At 44.0% G+C, this 20,809-nt stretch overlaps 1 protein-coding gene across 3 annotated transcripts in view; it reads right to left on the reverse strand.

Moving 5' to 3' along the window:
- Window positions 1-14,431: 14,431 nt before the first annotated feature.
- Window positions 14,432-20,809, reverse strand: part of LOC139542714 (guanine nucleotide-binding protein G(i) subunit alpha-2-like) — a 102,525-nt gene continuing 96,147 nt past the window's right edge. For all 3 annotated transcript variants that reach the window (XM_071348495.1, XM_071348486.1, XM_071348501.1), the window contains 5 exons: window positions 17,982-18,110; window positions 16,292-16,421; window positions 15,974-16,127; window positions 15,478-15,687; window positions 14,432-15,321 (listed from right to left, as the gene is read on the reverse strand). In XM_071348495.1, coding sequence (XP_071204596.1) covers window positions 15,497-15,687; window positions 15,974-16,127; window positions 16,292-16,421; window positions 17,982-18,110 — 604 coding nt within the window. In that variant the 3' untranslated portion in view covers window positions 14,432-15,321; window positions 15,478-15,496. The remainder of the gene's footprint in view (window positions 15,322-15,477; window positions 15,688-15,973; window positions 16,128-16,291; window positions 16,422-17,981; window positions 18,111-20,809) is intronic.

Raw genomic sequence — 20,809 nt, forward strand, 5'->3', positions numbered from 1 at the left:
AAGGAAGGATCCAGGATGTCCTCCACCGGCACCCAGCATCTCTCCTCCGGACCGTACCCCTCCCATTCCACGAGGTACCGAAGGCCCCTCACCCGACGCCTTGAGTCCATAATGGCTCGCACAGTATACGCCGGGGCCCCCTCGATGTCCAGAGGGGTGGAGGAACCGTGTTTCACCAGCCCGGTACCACCAGTGCCGGCCCCACGCACCGAGCTTCCGGCGACAGTTCCCAGTCCAGAGCTTCCGGCGACAGTTCCCAGTCCAGAGCTTCCGGCGACAGTTCCCAGTCCAGAGCTTCCGGCGACATTTCACAGTCCGGTACATCCAACGACAGTCCACAGTCCGGAACCTCCAACGACGGTCCACAGTCCGGAACCACCTACGACGGTCCACAGTCCGGAACCTCCTGAGACGGTCCACAGTCCGGAGCCTCCAGCGACGGTCTGCGGTCCAGAGCCTCCAGCGACGGTCTGCGGTCCAGAGCCTCCAGCGACGGTCTGCGGTCCAGAGCCACCTGCGAGGGTTCCCAGTCCGGAGCCTCAAGCGACGATCTACGGTCCGGAGTCCCCGGCGACGATCTACGGTCCAGAGTCCCCAGCGACAAACCACGGTCTGGTTCCTCCGGTGACGATCCACGGTCCGGAGTCCCCGACGATGATCTACGGTCCGGAGTCCCCGGCGACGATCCACGGTCCGTTGCCTCCGGCGACGTACCGCGGTCCAGTTCCTCTGGCGAAGATCCACGGTCCAGTTCCTCTGGCGAAGATCCACGATCTGGAGTACCCGGCGACGATCTACGGTCCGGTTCCTCCGGCGACGATCCACGGTCCGGAGCCACCGGCAACAACCCACGGTCCGGTTCTTCCGATGACGTATCCACGAGCAGAGTGGGTACTTCGCCCCGCACCGGAGCCGGCCCCGACTGTAGATTCCCACCCGGGACCCTTCCCTATTGAGTCAGGTTTTGCGGTCGGAGTCCGCACCTTTGGGGGTGGTACTGTCACGCCCTGACCATAGAGAGCTGTTTATTCTCTATGTTGGTTAGGTCGGGGTGTGATTAAGGGTGGGTTATCTAGGGGAATTATATATCTATGTTGGCCTGGTATGATCCCCAATCAGAGGCAGCTGTTTGTCGTTGTCTCTGATTGGGGATCATATTTAGGTAGCCATTTCCCCATTGTGCTTTGTGGGATCTTGTCTAGGCATAGTTGCCTGTGTGCACTATTTTGAGCTTCACGTTTCGTTTGTTCACTTTATTGTTTTTTTCCCTTTGAGTTTTCTATTCCAAATAAAAGGATGGAAACATACCACGCTGCGTCTTGGTCCAATCATTATGACGAGCGTGACAGATAAGCTGTTGAAAAGCTGTTGAAAAATTATTACACAGTTCTAACAACTCACTTAACTATTCCTGAGATACTCACCTTCTAGAAATAATTTGAATATCAAATTAATGTGCTAATTTTGATGGCAGCCATTTTTTTAAGAGCCAGGAAGATAAAGTTTTCAAGGGCACACATCCTGCACATGTGGTATCTTTGAAAAGCCCAGAATGTCCTCTCAACGGGAAAACATGACTTAATACAGTGGCTTTTATATCCTCAGAGATACGGTCCAAGAACTGATGTCCACTAGAGAAGACAAAAATGAATTGCTGGGTCTCAGGAGGATAAATATAGACCAGAAATGCTTTATGCATCTCTGCAGCCTGGTCTCATAGACTAGACATGACATAGTAAACGTAAATCCAGGACACTAAAATTAGTATGATGTGTTGCGTTTGGTATAGTTACATAAGACACAATGTTTCTTAAGGCAAAAACAACAGGTGGGATGTTAGTCGGGTTGGGTGTATAAAGAGAACATCTAGCAACCCAAAGGTTGTGTGTTGGAATCTCATCACGGACAACTTCATCGAATGATCTACTTTGCAACTACTTGCTAACTTTTAGATACTTTCCAACTACTAGCATGATAGCTAACCCTTTAACCTAACTCCTAACCTTAACTCTAACCCTAACCCATAACCCCTAGCCTAGCTAACATTAGCGTTAGCCACCTAGCTAACGGTAGCCACAACAAATTTGAATTCGTAACATATCATACGTTTTGCTCATTGTACAAATTGCATTTCAGAACATATTGTACTAATTGAATTTCATAACATATCATACGAATTGCAATTCGTAACATATCATTTTAAATGGATGATGGACATCCACAAATTAACACATACTATATTAAACATAGCATATCATACTAATGGGAGTGTATTGGATTTACATTTACTATGTTACATCTATCCCTGAGTCCAGGTTGGTCCCTGAGGTCACATGAGTTCAATTAGTCACAAGGATTAGTCTCTGGGAGAACCTTGCGAACCCAGCAATCCAAATGGGAAAAAGTTAAATCTTTAAAATATGTGAGGCTGCATTGTGCTCTTGCTGATGATTTTTACTTGAAGGATTGCAAATATTTTACAGTATGCCAGCAAACAGACTGGTCAAAATGAAATCAGCCCTGAAAACATTTTCAAATGTGCCCTATATTGTGGAGGCTCCAACAGAATGTCATCTACAGTATAAGTACATTATATACCATACATGTAAGTGCTTTAAAGCACCAAGTTGAAACAATATCAAATCATTTCCCATGCCCCTGTTTGGGTAAAAAGCTAAGGGATGGGGCTGGAGAAATGGAACCACTCTCAAATTCATAGACAGAGGTATGCAAGGACTGACCATCCATGATATTCAAATGATAGTTTTAACCATGTTTTCAGTCTGTATAGTGTTAGTTTACATGTCCTTTGTTTACAAACATTGGAGTAAAACAACCTTATATTTTGGGTTCTGATGGGGTACAACGGTTGCACTAAGCTCATGAAGCATTTATAAGTTATATTCTTCAAGAATCAATGGGCACATGTAATTAATTTACGTAGCAATGAATGTAGCAACTGCAGATTGCCCCTTTAAGTATATTGTGCAGCAAATATTACTGAAATGACAGATTCATTAAATATTTGAAAATTATAGCACCTGAAGGTTGCCACAGGAATAGAATTGTATAGGTCCACATATGTCGCCATCTAGTGAGATAGATGCTGTACTGTACAGAATGCCACTGAGCAGGAGATTATCATCTACTGTCAATGGGTCATCAGTACCCATTTGCAACATTCTTGTAATGTATTGTTATTCATGTCAGTGTTAAGGTGAGCAATGTACAACTGTTCACTGTTCATTGGACTAATCCGCATTTGATAGTCTACTATTCATGTGCAGATGTACACATCTCATCAACCATGATGTGACCAGACTGCGTAGAGTGCATCACACATGGCATGTCTCAACCTGCTTCTACAACTTGTTGTTTTTGGGGGGAAGTGAGTAGTTTATTCAGTCCATACATATTTTCCCATACAGTGCAAAATCAAATATATAACCTCGTTCTCCAGATGCCTGACAACTCTGTCCGGTAATGGTGTTTTACTAAGTAGACCTACTTCTAATGCAGCCTACTAAAACCAGCCCCGGCTTCCTCATTGACATCTTTATAGTGCCCATGGGGCTGATTTTATAATGATGTGGCATGTGTGTATTATTGTGTCAGTGTGAATTAAGTAATTCACAAGATGTTCCCATCTTTGCTTTTAGGGTCTTTTGTGTGTTTTTGTGAAAGGGCCTCTGCTTTCTATAAAAGGGTCCCTCTTCATAATTGAATAATGTCTCTGTCCATTAACAACTGCACACCTCAATGATAAACCTTTCTCTGTACATAATAGCAGCTGTAAATGCCTCTGCCCATACATTTTGGATCAATTATGTCTGTTTTTATCTACATGCATTAGGCCTAAGTAATTACACTGTGCCTCTTTGAGTGTGTTTTTGACCATTACTGCATTATGACGGATTGAAATGTGAATTTATTTTTGGAACATCCAGGCATGTCCTTCTCCCTGCTTGGTTTACAGAGCATATCTAATGTGTCAGTCAGTATACATGTGTTGCTATGGAGTTTTCATGTGTTGCCCAGTCTCTTTACTCAATACAACATGTTATCAGTTCATCTTGACTTTAGGATCATAAATGTGTCAAGACCAGGCAGAGTTGATATGGTCATGTACTTTACACCTGAGGAGGGGTACGTTTGTTTGGTAACCAGGGCTGAGGAACACAGAACACACAGCCTTACTAGCTCTACTAGGTCTTCCCAGTTCTACACAGTCCAGATAATCAGTTTCCCAGTTAACAACACCAGCCTTAACTTCCAACTATGGGTGTCTACAATCTCCTCTGTCTACTGCTCCTAACATCTTTTTTACAGCTTCACATTTTGACCGGTGAGTTCATTAAGAACTATCTATAACATACATCTTTGAAATCAAATTTCATTGGTCACATACACATGGTTAGCAGATGTTATTGCAAGTGTAGCGAAATGCTTGTAAAAGTTTCCTAAGGACTAGAAGCGAGGTAGCCCTCTCTGTCGACGCCATCTTACATCTTGCGTCAGTTGGAAATGTCGAATATCGAAGTATCAAAGTATGGAGGAATGGGTACTCGGGCTGGTGAAAATGTGGAAGTGTCTTCATGAATCTATTCCGATGGACAAGCTGTAGATGGACATCATAACTAAAAGCCCACCTTTCTCTATCAATTGAAAATAGGACTTCCGAAACAAGTTGAGACTATTACATTTTGTATATGTAGTGGAGATGTACCATGGAACCTGATTTTATACTGCCACAGTTGTACAATGTTGTGAAGTCAAAAGTCTGATGAGATACACTTCAAATGCTTGCAACCAAATTGATCAAGTGCTCTTATTAATTCATCTTATTCTGTGCTGTTCATGGTCCAAAGGAGCGTGTGTTTCCATAGCGACTGGTGAGTTACCTGTGTTTGTTGTCAGTAAAGGAGTTTGTGTCTAACTGTGTCTGCAGTGCTCCCCAGTGCACTGCTGTGTGCTTAAGTAATTCATCTTGTATTTCTAATACCATTGAATAAATATAATTTATTAATCCCCCTGTCTCGCTCTTTCTCCCTGAACAGTAGTCTATTACACCATGTATAATATGCCAGTATATCAGTAGCTATGCCCTACTACACTACATATTTCTATTCTGTGCAGTGGTGTATTCTGGTACTGGTACTCCCTGTATTTAGCTCAATTCTTGTGTATTTTATTTTACTCCTTGTGTAAATTACTATTTAATTTTGTATTATCTTTTAAACTCTGCATAATTGGGAAAGGTTTGTAAACAAGTATTTCACTGTAAAGTCTACACCAGTTGTATTTGGCAGATGTGATAAATACAATGTGATTTGATTTGGACAGGAGCTCTGAATGTTCTGTTTAGATTTTAGAGCTGCGTGGACTGTGCTGTGGCTCCCTCTAGGGTTCATAGGCCTCCCTGCCTCCGTGTCTGTATCGGAGAGCACCCGTCCCAGGAGTGTGGTGGTGGAGTTTCAGGTGCAGAGCTCCAGTCTTCTCCCCACAGTCAACATCCTCTCTGTCAACCCAGAGTTAGCAGTGTTTGAGACGCCCATCGTCAACCCTACTAACGTCTCTGGTATCTTCAATGTCCAGGTCGGAACAGCCAATTTTGTCAAATATCAGTTCTCAGGTATCTTTATTGTCATCTGCTTTTTATACTGATGAAGACGTAACATTTTTTTGACATTCTAACCTAACCCCAGCTTCATGTCCACAGCCCGGCTCAACCCTAGTCTCAACCCTAACCCCAGCTTCATGTCCACAGCCCGGCTCAACCCTAGTCTCAACCCTAACCCCAGCTTCATGTCCACAGCCCGGCTCAACCCTAGTCTCAACCCTAACCCCAGCTTCATGTCCACAGCCCGGCTCAACCCTAGTCTCAACCCTAACCCCAGCTTCATGTCCACAGCCCGGCTCAACCCTAGTCTCAACCCTAACCCCAGCTTCATGTCCACAGCCCGGCTCAACCCTAGTCTCAACCCTAACCCCAGCTTCATGTCCACAGCCCGGCTCAACCCTAGTCTCAACCCTAACCCCAGCTTCATGTCCACAGCCCGGCTCAACCCTAGTCTCAACCCTAACCCCAGCTTCATGTCCACAGCCCGGCTCAACCCTAGTCTCAACCCTAACCCCAGCTTCATGTCCACAGCCCGGCTCAACCCTAGTCTCAACCCTAACCCCAGCTTCATGTCCACAGCCCGGCTCAACCCTAGTCTCAACCCTAACCCCAGCTTCATGTCCACAGCCCGGCTCAACCCTAGTCTCAACCCTAACCCCAGCTTCATGTCCACAGCCCGGCTCAACCCTAGTCTCAACCCTAACCCCAGCTTCATGTCCACAGCCCGGCTCAACCCTAGTCTCAACCCTAACCCCAGCTTCATGTCCACAGCCCGGCTCAACCCTAGTCTCAACCCTAACCCCAGCTTCATGTCCACAGCCCGGCTCAACCCTAGTCTCAACCCTAACCCCAGCTTCATGTCCACAGCCCGGCTCAACCCTAGTCTCAACCCTAACCCCAGCTTCATGTCCACAGCCCGGCTCAACCCTAGTCTCAACCCTAACCCCAGCTTCATGTCCACAGCCCGGCTCAACCCTAGTCTCAACCCTAACCCCAGCTTCATGTCCACAGCCCGGCTCAACCCTAGTCTCAACCCTAACCCCAGCTTCATGTCCACAGCCCGGCTCAACCCTAGTCTCAACCCTAACCCCAGCTTCATGTCCACAGCCCGGCTCAACCCTAGTCTCAACCCTAACCCCAGCTTCATGTCCACAGCCCGGCTCAACCCTAGTCTCAACCCTAACCCCAGCTTCATGTCCACAGCCCGGCTCAACCCTAGTCTCAACCCTAACCCCAGCTTCATGTCCACAGCCCGGCTCAACCCTAGTCTCAACCCTAACCCCAGCTTCATGTCCACAGCCCGGCTCAACCCTAGTCTCAACCCTAACCCCAGCTTCATGTCCACAGCCCGGCTCAACCCTAGTCTCAACCCTAACCCCAGCTTCATGTCCACAGCCCGGCTCAACCCTAGTCTCAACCCTAACCCCAGCTTCATGTCCACAGCCCGGCTCAACCCTAGTCGCAACCCTAACCCCAGCTTCATGTCAACATCCCAGCTCAACCATAACCCTAGCCTCAGCTACAACTACAACCCTAAGCCTCAACCACAACATGTCCAGATCCCAGTTCAACCCTGACCTCTGTTTTGCACATGAACAAATGAGACATTAGTAAAGATAAATGTTTTGCATCTAATATGGTGTACATGTGTAGATAGTGTTGAGCGGTTCTCTGGATTATGAGAAGGCCAGCATGGTGAGTGTTCGTCTGGGCCTGGTCACCTCATCAGGCCATGCAGAGCAGACCTTCCATATCAGGGTGGTGGATGAGAACAACACGCCACAGTGTGAACCTCTGTTCCAGCTGCCTGGTAACACAACCTCACCTCAACCACTACACATACATTATACACTGTTTACAAGGCTATTACATGTTTATTACGGTGTTATTACTATGTTATAAGGTCAGTGTGTTGTTGAGGGACGTTGTAATGAGTAGATGGTCTGATGGGTGTTTGTGTACAGGAGTTGAGGTTCATGTCCCAGAGAACCTTCCTGTTCCTGTGACTCTCTACACTGTCCTGGCCTCCGACGCAGACCGCAATGACACACTCTCTGTAATAAACACACTACCTCCTCATTACTTTCTGATCTCAGCTGTATTACTGTACCAATACATTGCCTAATCCTATTCAGTATAGATTTAGACCAAGTGTTGACACCCGTTCTGGTTTGTGGGTTTGTGCTGCAGTTCTCTATCAGTCAGGTCTTGCCCAAATCCTCCAAAGGACAGTTCCACGTCAGTGGAGGCGGCAGCATCATCTCAAGCCAACCATTTGATTACCACACAGGGCCAAGGGTGAGGGTGTGATATTATGTATACCTTTATGTATAAAGACATGTTTTAGAAGTATGTTTTATCAGAATGATTTCCTCCTCGTGTGATGCTGTTGAACAGGAATTGATGCTGTCTGTGGTTGTGAGAGACAAACAGGGGGCTACCTGTACTGGGACAGTCAGGATCAAGGTGCTGAAAGTCTACAACCCTCCTCTGGATCTGCTGTGAGTTCAACGGAATGATGCCTTGCCTTCTTAATGTTTATCTATCACTCCCAGTCCTAAGAGGTTTCATTTATAGGGTTTATGATAGATATTGTGTTTATCAGATTTACATGTTAAAGGTGTGGTTAACCCAGATCTCTTGTCAGTCTTGTTTCCCAGGATGTGTCCATCTTTGAGAACCAAGGACCTGAGGATATTGTAGCTATCGTCAGAGCTAACCTCACCATCCCTGATGTACTCTACACTTTTGTAAAAGATTATCCCCATTTCAAGATTGGTAGAGGTTCAGATTTTCTCATTCTTATCTCACCAATATTATGTGATGAAAATCAATGTTTTTATAATATCCTCTATGCATTGAGATGCATAAATGGCTGAATCATAATTTGAGATTTCAACGTGAAACTCAATTTTCTTTGTGTAAATCCTCGACATCAGTGAATAATGATCTGTTCCCTATATACATTTAATTGTTAGGAAACTACTAATATCACTTAAATTGGTACAGGACTCTCACTAACTGGTGCAACAAATATAGCCTCAAAATATGTTCATGAGTGAGAAACAACAATACCATGCACCCACTGGTGTTCAAAAGGTTTTTGGTGCTCCAAAAATGAGGTATTATATTGTATTCTGAATTACAGTAAATTACTGGCAGCAATTGGTTACTGTAGAATTTCAGGACATGATTTGTAGAATTCCAAAAATACAGTATTTTACTTAATTCTGTGGTGGTACAGCATTCTCACTCATGGGTGCAACAAATATAGCCTCTTACAAGGCACGCCTTAATATGTTAATGAGCCAGAGACTTGTTACCCGCCCGCATTTTCCCACAATGCACCATAATTAATACCGTAAACACATTTATGATGTTTTACTGTGCATGTTACAGTATTTTACTGTTGAAATTACATAAAGGTCTTACAATGTGCTGTAACACAAATGTATGGTATTTTACTGTGCATTCTACGGTAATCTACTGTATACAGTTTATACAGTGTCATTTAGTCTATTAATACATCTGCTAACAGTGAATGATTTGCCCCCGAAGTGTTGAACTGTCTCTCTTCCTGTCTCTTATCCTATCAGAGGACGGTATCATCAGAACAGCCTATAACCTAGACCTGGAGGCGGAGCTGGCCCTGGCCCACAGTGTTCTATTGGTCAGAGCCTACAGCGTGGCAGTGGAACGCTCAGCTACCGCCACTGTCACGGTCAACGTTTTGGATCTCAATGAGTTCCCACCCTTCTGCTCCCCCTCAGTGTTTGTGTAAGTAACAGGACTCTACTGGATCACTGGCACATGACTAAAATCAGCCCTATATGTATATCTTTGATAGATTACATTAGGTCATGTCTATGGCCAGGAGTTTTCCATGACCACGACTATAACTCCCTGGGGTCCAGACCGCAGTGTCCCAAAGGCTGATTCACGGGGGGATTGGCGTAGAGAGGATATAGGGGTGTACGGTGTTAGAGTAATGGTGGTAATTAGGACAAGACAAGCACCATTAAGATGCAGTCTCCACTACAAATGAATGACCACCCAGTCTGTATGACCTACTTCATACCCACCATCATTATCACTATCCGACTACAGCCTAATTATGAATGATGATATGTATTATTGGACAGAAGTTGGAGATAATTGGGTCTGAATTACTGCTTTTAATCAGTGCAGAGAAATCCCATTTGGGTCTGGGATAAGGCTCTTATGCAGTGTGTGACATTAATTATTCTTATACATTTTAGCTAAAATAAAACAGATGTTTATAGAAATGTAGTCTAATAATCTAATTGAATTTAAACAGTTCAATCATTTCACCTTTTCTGTAAATGGTTTTGGAAATCCAAGTAGAACAGCAGTTTGCCAGATTGAACACAGACCGTGTGTCCTGTTGTGTTGTAGGCTGGAGGTGTCAGAGACCATTGAGGTGGGCAGCAGCCTGGGCTCACTGACCTGTGTTGACATTGACGTCAGTAACCAGAGTGTGTCGCTCACACTCGTCGATAACAGATTATCACTGCTCAAATTCCGCGTCAAAGACGGACAGCTCCAGGTAACCATGATAATGATTTAACAATGCATAATATTTGATGTACTATTACTATTCGAGTGTATGTCTTGATAAAGTGAGGGCTCGATTCAATCTGTCTGCCAGGTTAACAACACTCTGAACTACGACTCTGCTGAGATGGCCACCAATAACTTCCAGTATGAGGCCACCATCTTGGCTACGGACGCAGGCACCCCTCCTCTCACATGTCAGTTCACTTTGTGTTGTTCCCTGTGTGTCATGTACACAGTACACCATCATCTAATATATGTGGCAGTTTACTTCGAAGTTATAGGATGGCAGTGTAACACCGTTTCTCTCCGTATCCAGCCCAGGTGCGTGTTCTGGTCAGTGTGACCCCAGTCAATGAACATGATCCAGTGTTTCAGACTTTGTTCTTCAGTGTCCCAGAGGGCACCAGGCCTGGTACGGCAGTGGGGACGGTGGTGGCCAGAGACACAGACTGGCCCTTTGGCAACATCCGCTACTCAATCACTACAGGAGACGCCATGTTCACTATTGACCCTGAGGGAGGTGAGGCTACAGCTGAGCACACAGGGATCAGCTTAAGATTCTTAGTTAACATTTAACATCCATAAATAGGCTGCATCTCTCTCTCCAGGGGAGCTGTATCTGGGCGGAGAGCTGGACTTTGAGGAGCAGCAGGTGTATGTAGTGGGGGTTCAGGCTGAGGATTATGAGCAGGATATGGACCGTACCAACCACAAGAGAAGAACAGTGGACATCACCGTACAAGTGGAGGTGAGGAATGGACAGAGAGCTAAAGCACCATTGTACATGTATCTAGTACAGGATAACAGAGTACATACTTTCGGACATTTATCCATAGATTAAAAATGATAAAAAATTGTGAAAACTAATGATTACTCTGTATCCATTCCATCCTCTCTCTTCTCTGTCAGAATGTGAATGATAATGCTCCAGTGTGTGACCCAATCTCCTATGAGTCCACCATCTTCTCCACCTTGTCTAATAAACTCCCCATCCTCTCACTCAGCTGCGCTGATGCAGACAGCGACAGACTAACAGCTACCATCACTAATGGTACACAGTGTGTGTAACTGAGTGTATGTTTCAGTTTACACCAATATTCCCCACCACACTCTCAGGCTAAGTCAGCTAAAGATTTGTTGTTAATCAAAAGTATGTTTCCATATCGGAGCACGTGTGATTTCATTCACGACAGGTGCTGCAGTGGACCGGTTTCTGATGACCGGGTTGAGTCTCGTCTCCAAAAATGTGTTCTCCTACGTGGTGGATGGGGTTTATGACCGCACCATGTTTGAAGTCACCATCTCTGTGTCGGATGGCAGGCATCACACTGAGGCTGTGGCCTACATCTACGTAGTTCCCTGGACCACTACTGTTCCTACTACTACTACTACCACTACAGTAAGATCAGCCTTGTAGAGACATGGTACACACCCCTGTAACACAGCTACTTCATATGAAGGAAAACCTTTCACAACAGGAGACCCATAAGAGACTGTATCATCTCTTTGCTGTCCCTCCTCTAGGCTAAACCACCACACGTGGTCACAGTGATGTCAGACTACTGGGATCCAGAGCCTTGGTTTGTTGCTGTGGTGACGGTTACCGGCATCCTGCTCCTGCTGGTCACAAGTCTGCTCATCAGGGCCATTCTGAGCCGGTGATTTACCCCCCCACTCACTGACCACCTATGCCCAACTCTCTCGCTCTAGACTCTCTATAAAATAGATAAAAATAAGTCTGAAGTGATGATGTCGAGCAAGGTTGCATAACTGGTCCTTGACAACCTCTGTTCAGTTAATCCGCTCACTGTAGAGTTTACAAGATCTGCTCTCCCATGGAAGCAGCAGGGTTTTCAGCGGGGGTTAGGTTAGTGTAACAGTTCATAATAAGAATTCTATGTTTATGCCTGCAGCGTCTATGGTTGGGGACCAAAAGATGAGCCTGAACCTCCATCAAATAAGACGTGAGTACCATTAGAGAACCAAGTTTTGAATTATAAGCCATTATTAATTGTTATAAATATTTTACCACTAACTCACAACGTACTGTGTAATATGTTATCTGAGCAGGGAAGAGATCGGCAAAATGAACACAGAAGTGAGTCAAAATGGGGCCAGTGAAAATGACCAGGCAAGTTTGGATCAATGGTTTCCAATTCCATCCTGCTGAGAATAAATATGTGAAACAGCATGGGTTTACCTTTGAATGTGTTTCTCCAAGGCCTCACTAGATGGCACCCTCAGTCTGTCTAAAGTCAGCATACAAGACAACCTGCTGGTAGGTGTCCATTACCTATGGAAACTCTATGGGTTACAGTCAACATTGGGTCCAGGCTTAATAGAGATTTAACGGGTCATTTCTGTTCTCTCAGAGGTTTGATGGGAAGGCACAAGATCCAGGTAAGAGCTGGGCTTACAAACCACCAAAATGTTCCAATATTCATATTAAGCTAATCATCTTCTGGAATTTATCAAAACATATGAATTAATCCAATGTTGAGGTTTTCAGGCCTAAAATGTGAGAAGTAATTGGAAAACATGTTTTTTTGTTAGTTTCAGGGCGCAGTTACCTGTTCAACTCTTCCAGTGGTGAACGGCGTTGGTTGTAGGGGACGTCCAGTCTTACCATCAACGACCTGCACTGATTTATGTGCTGTTTATACCATCTGTAGCTGAAGAGGATTCATATGATGTGGATTCATATGATGTGTGCGATCAGGCATTTTAGCATAATTGTGATTTCAATTACAGGTCGATTTGAAGTTTGTAAGAGTGATATTGTAAAAGGTACTATTTAATACATAATCATGCTGACATGCTGTGTTGGAGGCTACTCCTTAATTACTATTCCTGTATGTGTACTCATGTAGTTCAGCATCAACAGTATACCTTATATATACAAAAGTATGTGGACACCCCTTCAAATGAGTGGATTTGGCTATTTCAGCCACACCCATTGCTGATTGGTGTATAAAATCTAGCACACAGCCATACAATGTCCATGGACACAGATTGGCAGTAGCATGGCCTTACTGAAGAGCTAAGTGACTTTTAATGTGGCACTGTCATAGGATGCCACCTTTCCAACAAGTCAGTTCATCAAATTTCTCCCCTGCTAGAGCTGCCCCAGTCAACTGTAAGTGCTGTTATTGTAAAGTGGAAACGTCTAGGAGCAACAACGGCTCAGCCGCAAAGTGGTAGACCACACAAGCTCACAGAACAGGACTGCTGAATGCTGAAGCACGTAAAAATCGTCAATCCTCGGTTGCAACACTCATTACTGAGTTCCAAACTGCCTCTGGAAGCAACATCAGCACAATAACTGTTTGTCAGGAGCTTCATGAAATGAGTTTCCATGGCCGAGCAGTCACACAAAAGTCTAAAATTACCATGCATAATGCCAAGCGTCGGCTGGAGTGGTGTAAAGCTCACCACATTTAGACTCTGGAGCACAGGAAACACGTTCTCTGTAGTGACGATTCACTCTTCACCATCTGGCAGTCCGACGGACAAATCTGGGTTTGGCGGATGCCAGGAGAACTCTACCTGCTCCAATGCATAGTGCCAACTGTAAAGATTGGTGGAAGAGGAATAATGATCTGGGGCTATTTTTCATGGTTCGGGCTAGGCCCATTAGTTAAAGTGAAGAGAAATCTTCGCTACAGCATACAATGACATTCTAGACGATTCTGTGCTTCCAAATTTGTTGCAACAGTTTGTTTCAGCATGACAATGCCCCCATGCACAAAGCGAGATCCATACAGAAATTATTTGTTGAGATCGGTGTGGAAGAACTTGACTGGCCAGCACAGAGCCCTAACCTCAACCGCATCAAACACCTTTGGGATGAATTGGAACGCCGACTGAGCCAGGCCTAATCGCCCAACATCAGTGCCGAACCTCACTAATGGCTCGTGGCTGAATGGAAGCAAGTCCCCACAGCAATGTTTCAACATCTAGTGGAATGCCGTGCCAGAAGAGCGGAGGCTGTTATAGCAGCAAAGGGAGGAGACCAACTCCATATTAATGCCCATGATTTATAAATGAGATTTTATTTTGGTCATGTAGTGTACGTTGTTTTGTCTGACTTCTGGAATAACAGTTTGTTTTGGTTTTATTACACCAACAGCTCTAACCTGATTTGAATGAAATTATCTGTTATGTTCTATGAAAAACCTGTCCATTAGTATGTGAAAATTACCTAAATAATGTGTAGGAAAACACAAGAGCAAGTAAATCAGGTGATCTTTATTTTTATTTAAATTAAATCATTATATAAGACTTTCAAAGCCTTTTAATATTGACCAAAAAACTAACCTTTCCCAATTAGATTTTGTCTTTCCTCAATCTATTTATCATTAAGATGTTGTGAGAAAAATGGAAGAAAAAAGTAGGCATACAGTCAGTCAAACAGTACTGATAAAAGCATATCTATGAATCGGCTGTAAACTTAAGTGAAGGCACAAACATACTGCAAAAGACATGGAATTGGTATTATAAAAAATTATGTTAGGTACACGCATACTTTATATCAGTTAGAATTTTTGCCATTCCTTCCCCTGGTTGTGAAGGTTTTTTGTTTTACTTTTTAATATTTTTATTTAGATTTTGTAAAAGGAATGTTAAAATATTCTGTGCAGATTACAGAGCTAATATATTTGCCATCTCGAGTCATGCAGGAAAAATATGCAGTTTGGCTATGAATGAGGAACATATGTAAACATGATAAAAAAAGCACGTCCTTTTTCCATTCATAATCTTTATCCATGCATGTTCTTCTTTTACAAAATAAGCTTTATGCGATTAAAAGTTTAATAGAATTTGCAATGCACATCAGATTTTCTAAAGTAAAATGAACACATTTATATAAAAACCTTTTCCAATGCCTCTAATAATTGAAAATAAACTAAGAAAAAACCCCAATAACAAATGTTTGATTTGTGGTCTTAGCCCAAAGAGTTAACAATATGAGCAACTGGATCAGCAATCGTTGAAATTCTGCAATGCTCTCCGAGTTCTCAGTCTCTTAGGTGCCTTTAAAAAAAGCAGAGCAAAGCCGAAATCGTGGTTGGCCAGTGCATTCCTTCACAACGTTTTTCTTCCAAACTTCCTTCTAGTCAGAGCTGTTCAAGTAATCGGAGGGAACACAGAGAGAGGGAGAGGTTAATGCATCCAAAGTTAACCTTGAAGTTTTATTCAAAACACATTAACTAGCTGGTTTCTGTGCATTTATGAACAGATCCCAGTGTGTGCTCTATTGTACATATGTAGAAGCTGACCTTGACTATTCCTCAGGCTCTAGAAGAGACCACAGTCCTTCAGGTTGTTCTTGATGATGACGTCGGTGACAGCGTCGAAGACAAACTGAACGTTCTTGGTGTCGGTGGCTTGGGTGAAGTGGCTGTAGATCTCCTTGGTGTCCTTCTTCTTGTTCAGGTCCTCAAACTTGGTCTGGATGTAGGCCTGCGCCTCCTCAAATTTGTTGGGACCTGGGCATAGGAGAGGAGGTTAAGAGGATTGTTGTGCCCATAGAATTAGAATGGTTGTGCTACTGAGTCTGTACGCGTCAGGAGAAAACTAGTATCAGGTGGAGAAGTTGATCTGTTCTACTGATGGGATTCATGGGGTTGTTGAGCTACACATCTTGCAACTAGACTCCTTTTACTGGTAAAAACGACACATCCTAGCCTGACATGAGAATTTCAGCGTAAAGCACTGCCAACTACAAGAGAACATGGAACATTCAGGGGACTCCAAGTTGTGTTGTGGTCTTACCAGAGTACTCCGGGAAGCAAATGGTCAGGGGGCTGTGTGTGATCTTCTCCTCAAACAGATCCTTCTTGTTGAGGAACAGGATGATGGAGGTCTCTGTGAACCACTTGTTGTTGCAGATGGAGTCAAACAGCTTCATGCTCTCATGCATACGGTTCTAAAGGGAGAGGGAGAGAATGAAAACAAAACATGATTTAATTCCAGTTGATCAAGACAACTCAAAATGAATGGGAGGTAATTTACTTTAGAAATAAAACTGCATTAAAAAGGGATAAGAGAGATCCAGTCAGTGGTACTTAAAACAGTCTCCTGCCTCCTCACCATCTCCTCATCCTCAGCCAGCACCAGATCGTAGGCACTCATGGCCACACAGAAGATGATGGCTGTGACTCCCTCAAAGCAGTGGATCCACTTCTTCCTCTCGGAACGCTGACCGCCCACGTCAAACATTCTGTAGGGACACAAGCAGCCAGTGAGGGTCACCCTTCTACTGCTGTTTACTAGTGGTACTGTACTGTATGCCCAACCTCAACTCTCAGAACAACCTCTAGTCTAACCCTGTATCTCCTTTGATGTGTGCATATTGTGAAGAAGTGGATAGGTGTAAACAATATGCTGCTGGCTCCACAGATTCATGGGCTTATGGGATTTACCCAATGTTTTTTTTTACACCTATCGACTCTATTGGGTCTGGAAACAGAGGAGAGGTTTTGTGCAGGGCCATTCATGTCCTCTGTATTGGGATCCATAATTACACCAATGAGAGGGAAGCACCATGATGATGTGACATTCCTGGAGGAGCCCCCACATTCCATTAAACCAGGATTGGCCCAGAGAAGGGAGGCTGAGGGTCTCTCTGTACTCATAGCACCTTCCCTGCACAGAACATGCCATTTTCCCTGGCATTTTGTCACCATTCTTGTACAGTGCAGTTGCCGTGGTTACAGGGCAGCTGGGGCTGAGTCGCTGAGGGAGCGGATCTGGGTTTGTTTGTTTGTTGTCACGATGGATCTCCGCATGACTTCTTCATGAGGACATAGCAAACCGATCGGGCACATGGGCGAAATGAGAAGATGCCTGCTGTGGAAGTGCCAGTCTCGGCTGTGGTGCCCGTTTAATCATCACCACAAGGGAGGTTGCTTTTGAAAACAGAGAATAGGAGGATATGCAGAGACAGTGGTCTGGAAGTCTTGTTTGGCAGACACCAGACAGACTGTCAGATTATTTTTTGTACTGTCAGCCCTGCTAGAAATTCTGCTGATATTTGGGTGAATTTCATATGTAATGGAGTGCTGCTATGCTATTTGTTAGTAGGCTGTGTAAGCATGCAAACACATAGGGCTGTAATGTTCAGGGCTGTAATTAGTAGTGCTCACCTCAACAGGGCTCTCATCAGCTCTAATATCACTCACTGTAGCCTGATTCCATCAGGCCAGCTAAACACTAGCTAACACTGCTGCAGGGCATGTTATTTGTGTGGGGTTGTTGGTGGTGTACAAATAGATGTATATGTATGTAGAGTATTCCCACATTCAAATGAACACAGATTTCGGAAGCCACTGCCATTGAACACATAAACCAGCCTGCAAACAGCCATGCAACCGGCCAGTCCATCAGTTTTTCACACAACTTCCCCACCATACACACAAACTGACACACACAGAGAACCAGACCAGATCAGTCAGCTGGAAATTGCCTTTTCAAAGTAACAACCAGACAAGATGGTGCCTTGGAGTGAAGAACAAAGACAGAGGAAAGAAACAGAGGTTCCTTTGCGTTTGGGCAGCGGTGCGGGCAGAGGGTTCAAAATGAACCAGATCCTGAAGCTAACTTATGAGACAGGATCAGGTTACCCATCTCACATTCACCATCAACAGACAGAAACTAAATCACTGCTTTCTGCTAGAACAATACAAATCAGAATATGGAGGAGGAATCTTTGATTCACAATAGGGAACTGGTGCACTGACACACAAGCGCACACACACCAGGGAGTCAGTGGTCCACTCACTTAAAGTGTAGGTCTTTGAAGGTGAAGTGTGTCTCCACAATGCCAGTGGTCTTCACTCTGGTCCGCAGCACGTCCTGCTGTGTGGGGATGTAGTCTGCTTTGGCTATCCTCTCCAGGTCATTCAGGTAGCTGACAGGGACAACACACACGGGTCAGAATACAGACACAGCTGTCAGATTAAAAACTAGGAGGACTTTCACCAAGTCTAGGGTCAGAGGATTTCAGGCATCTAACTCTCCACCACTGGTTTGACCACATTATTAAATGGTATTGGTGCAATCTGTTTATTTAACCTCCATCAATATAAACTCATCACTTAACAAGTACACACAAAGTAGATAAAGACCTATCATCATAAGTCTGAAGTGCCCTCTCAATGTTAGATACAATCCGCATCTGCACTCAAATCTGCCAGGAGACTCCGACAGACTGACTCTTAACCCATTTACACACACATACAGATGACAGTGGTATTAGATCATTGGGAAACCATCTGAGCCGCCTGTTGAGAGGGGAAACTATTGTGTCAGACCACTGTCCAGCCTGGTCTCAGACGATTTTGGTATTTTATTAGGATCCCCATTAGCTGTTGCAAAAGCAGCAGCTACTTTCCTGGGGTCCACACAACACATGAAACATAATACAGAACATCAAGACAAGAACAGCTACGTACAGACAAGGACAGAACTAAGTAAATGAAAAAAAAAAGGCACACGTAGCCTACACATCAATGCATACACACAAACTATCTCGGTCAAATAAGGGAGAGGCGTTGCGCCACGAGTGTTGCTTATCTGTTTTTGAAACCAGATTTGCTTTTTATTTGAGCAATATGAGATGGGAGGAAGTTCCATGCAATGAGGGCTCTATATAATACTGTACTCTTTCTTGAATTTGTTCTGGATTTGGGGACTGAATAGCATGTCAGGTGGCATGTCTGATGGGATAAGTGTATGTCAGAGCTGTGTGTAAGTTGACTACTGTATGCAAACAATTTGGGATTTAACACATTTTAAGAAACAAGAAGTGATGCAGTCAGTCTCTCCTCAACTCTTAGCCAAAAGAGACTGGCATGCATAACATTTATATCAGCCCTCTGATTACAATTAAGAGCAAAACGTGCTGCTCTGTTCTGGGCCAGCTGCAGCTTAACTAGGTCTTTCCTTGCAGCACTGGACCACACGACTGGACAATAATCAAGATTAGACAAAACTAGAGCCTGCAGAACTTGCTTTTTGGAGTGTGGTGTCAAAAAATCAGAGAATCTCTTTATTACGTCCAGACCGCTCCCCAACAACCATTGAATCTATATATATGTTTTGACCATGACAGTTTACAATCTAAGGTAACGGCAAGTAATTTAGTCACCTCAACTTGGTCAACAGCCACACCATTCATTTCCAGATTCAGCTGAGGTCTAGCGCTTAAGGAATGATTTGTACCAAATATAATGCTATTCGTTTTAGAGATGTTCAGGACCAATTTATTACTGGTCACCCATTCCAAAACAGACTGCAACTCTTTGTTAAGGGTTATAGTGACTTTATTAGCAGTAGTTGCTAATGCGTTTATGGTTGAATCGTCAGCATACATTGACACACATGCTTTGTTCAATGCCAGTGGCAGGTCAATTGGTAAACAATTAAAAATAGTAGAGGGCCTAGAAAGCTGCCCTGCGGTACACCACACTTTACATGCTTGACATTAGAGAAGCTTCCATTAAAGAAAACCCTTTGAGTTCAACAGGACAATGACCCAACACACCTCCAGGCTGTGTAAGGGCTATTTGACCAAGAATGACAGTGATGAGTGCTGCTTCAGATGACCTGGCCTCCACAAATCACCCGACCTCAACCCAATTGAGATGGTTTGGGAGTAGTTGGACCGCAGAGTGAAGGAAAAGCAGCCAAAAAGTGCTCAGCCTATGTGGGAACTACTTCAAGACTGTTGGAAAAGCATTCCAGGTGAAGCTGGTTGAGAGAATGCCAAGAGTGTGCAAAGCTGTCAAAGTAGCCACCCTTTGCCTTGAAGAATCTAAAATATGTTTTGATTTGTAAAACACTTTTTTGGTTACTACATGATTCCATACGTTTCATTTCATAGTTTTGGTGTCTTCACTATTATTCTACAATGTAGAAAATAGTACAAATAAAGAAAAACCCTTGAATGAGTAGGTGTGTCCAAACTTTTGACTGGTACTGTACGTATTGCAAATTCATATTATATTGTACGAATTACAATTCTTAACATATCATACAAAATTGGATGATGGACATCCACAAATTAACACATACCATATACCAAATGTAACATATAATACTAATTTGAGTGTCCTGGATTTTCGTTTACAATGTTACGTCTACCCGAGTCCAGGTTGTAGCATCAGATTCCTCATGTTGCATCAGCAGGACGGCCAGGAGTTAATTGAAAGATTTCATTAATTGAGATCTTCATGGCAACGGAGCTTTGCTTGTTGTCTGTTCATTTACTTAGCAGTAGGGCCCTGTGATGTAATTTTAATAGCACAGTTCTTGGCCCTCTGAGTATGATTGACTCCTATATCTGAATGTTGGAGATAGACGCTGGGAGGCTGGGCCTAGCGGGCTTCATATTTAAGATCAAATAAATGGCTTACACCCACCCAGTGGCCAGTTTAGGTACACCATCATGTTCAAGAAAATGGTAATGTGACCGTGGCTTGCTATATAAAGCAGACAGACAGGCAGAGCCATTTGGTTATGGTTCGACTGAACATTAGAATGGGAAAAACAAGTGACTTAAGTGGTATGATTGTCGGTTCCAGTATCTCAGAAACGAGCATCCTGGGC

This window comes from Salvelinus alpinus, chromosome 2 (assembly GCF_045679555.1).
Source record: "Salvelinus alpinus chromosome 2, SLU_Salpinus.1, whole genome shotgun sequence".
NCBI classification, from domain to species: Eukaryota; Metazoa; Chordata; class Actinopteri; order Salmoniformes; family Salmonidae; genus Salvelinus; species Salvelinus alpinus.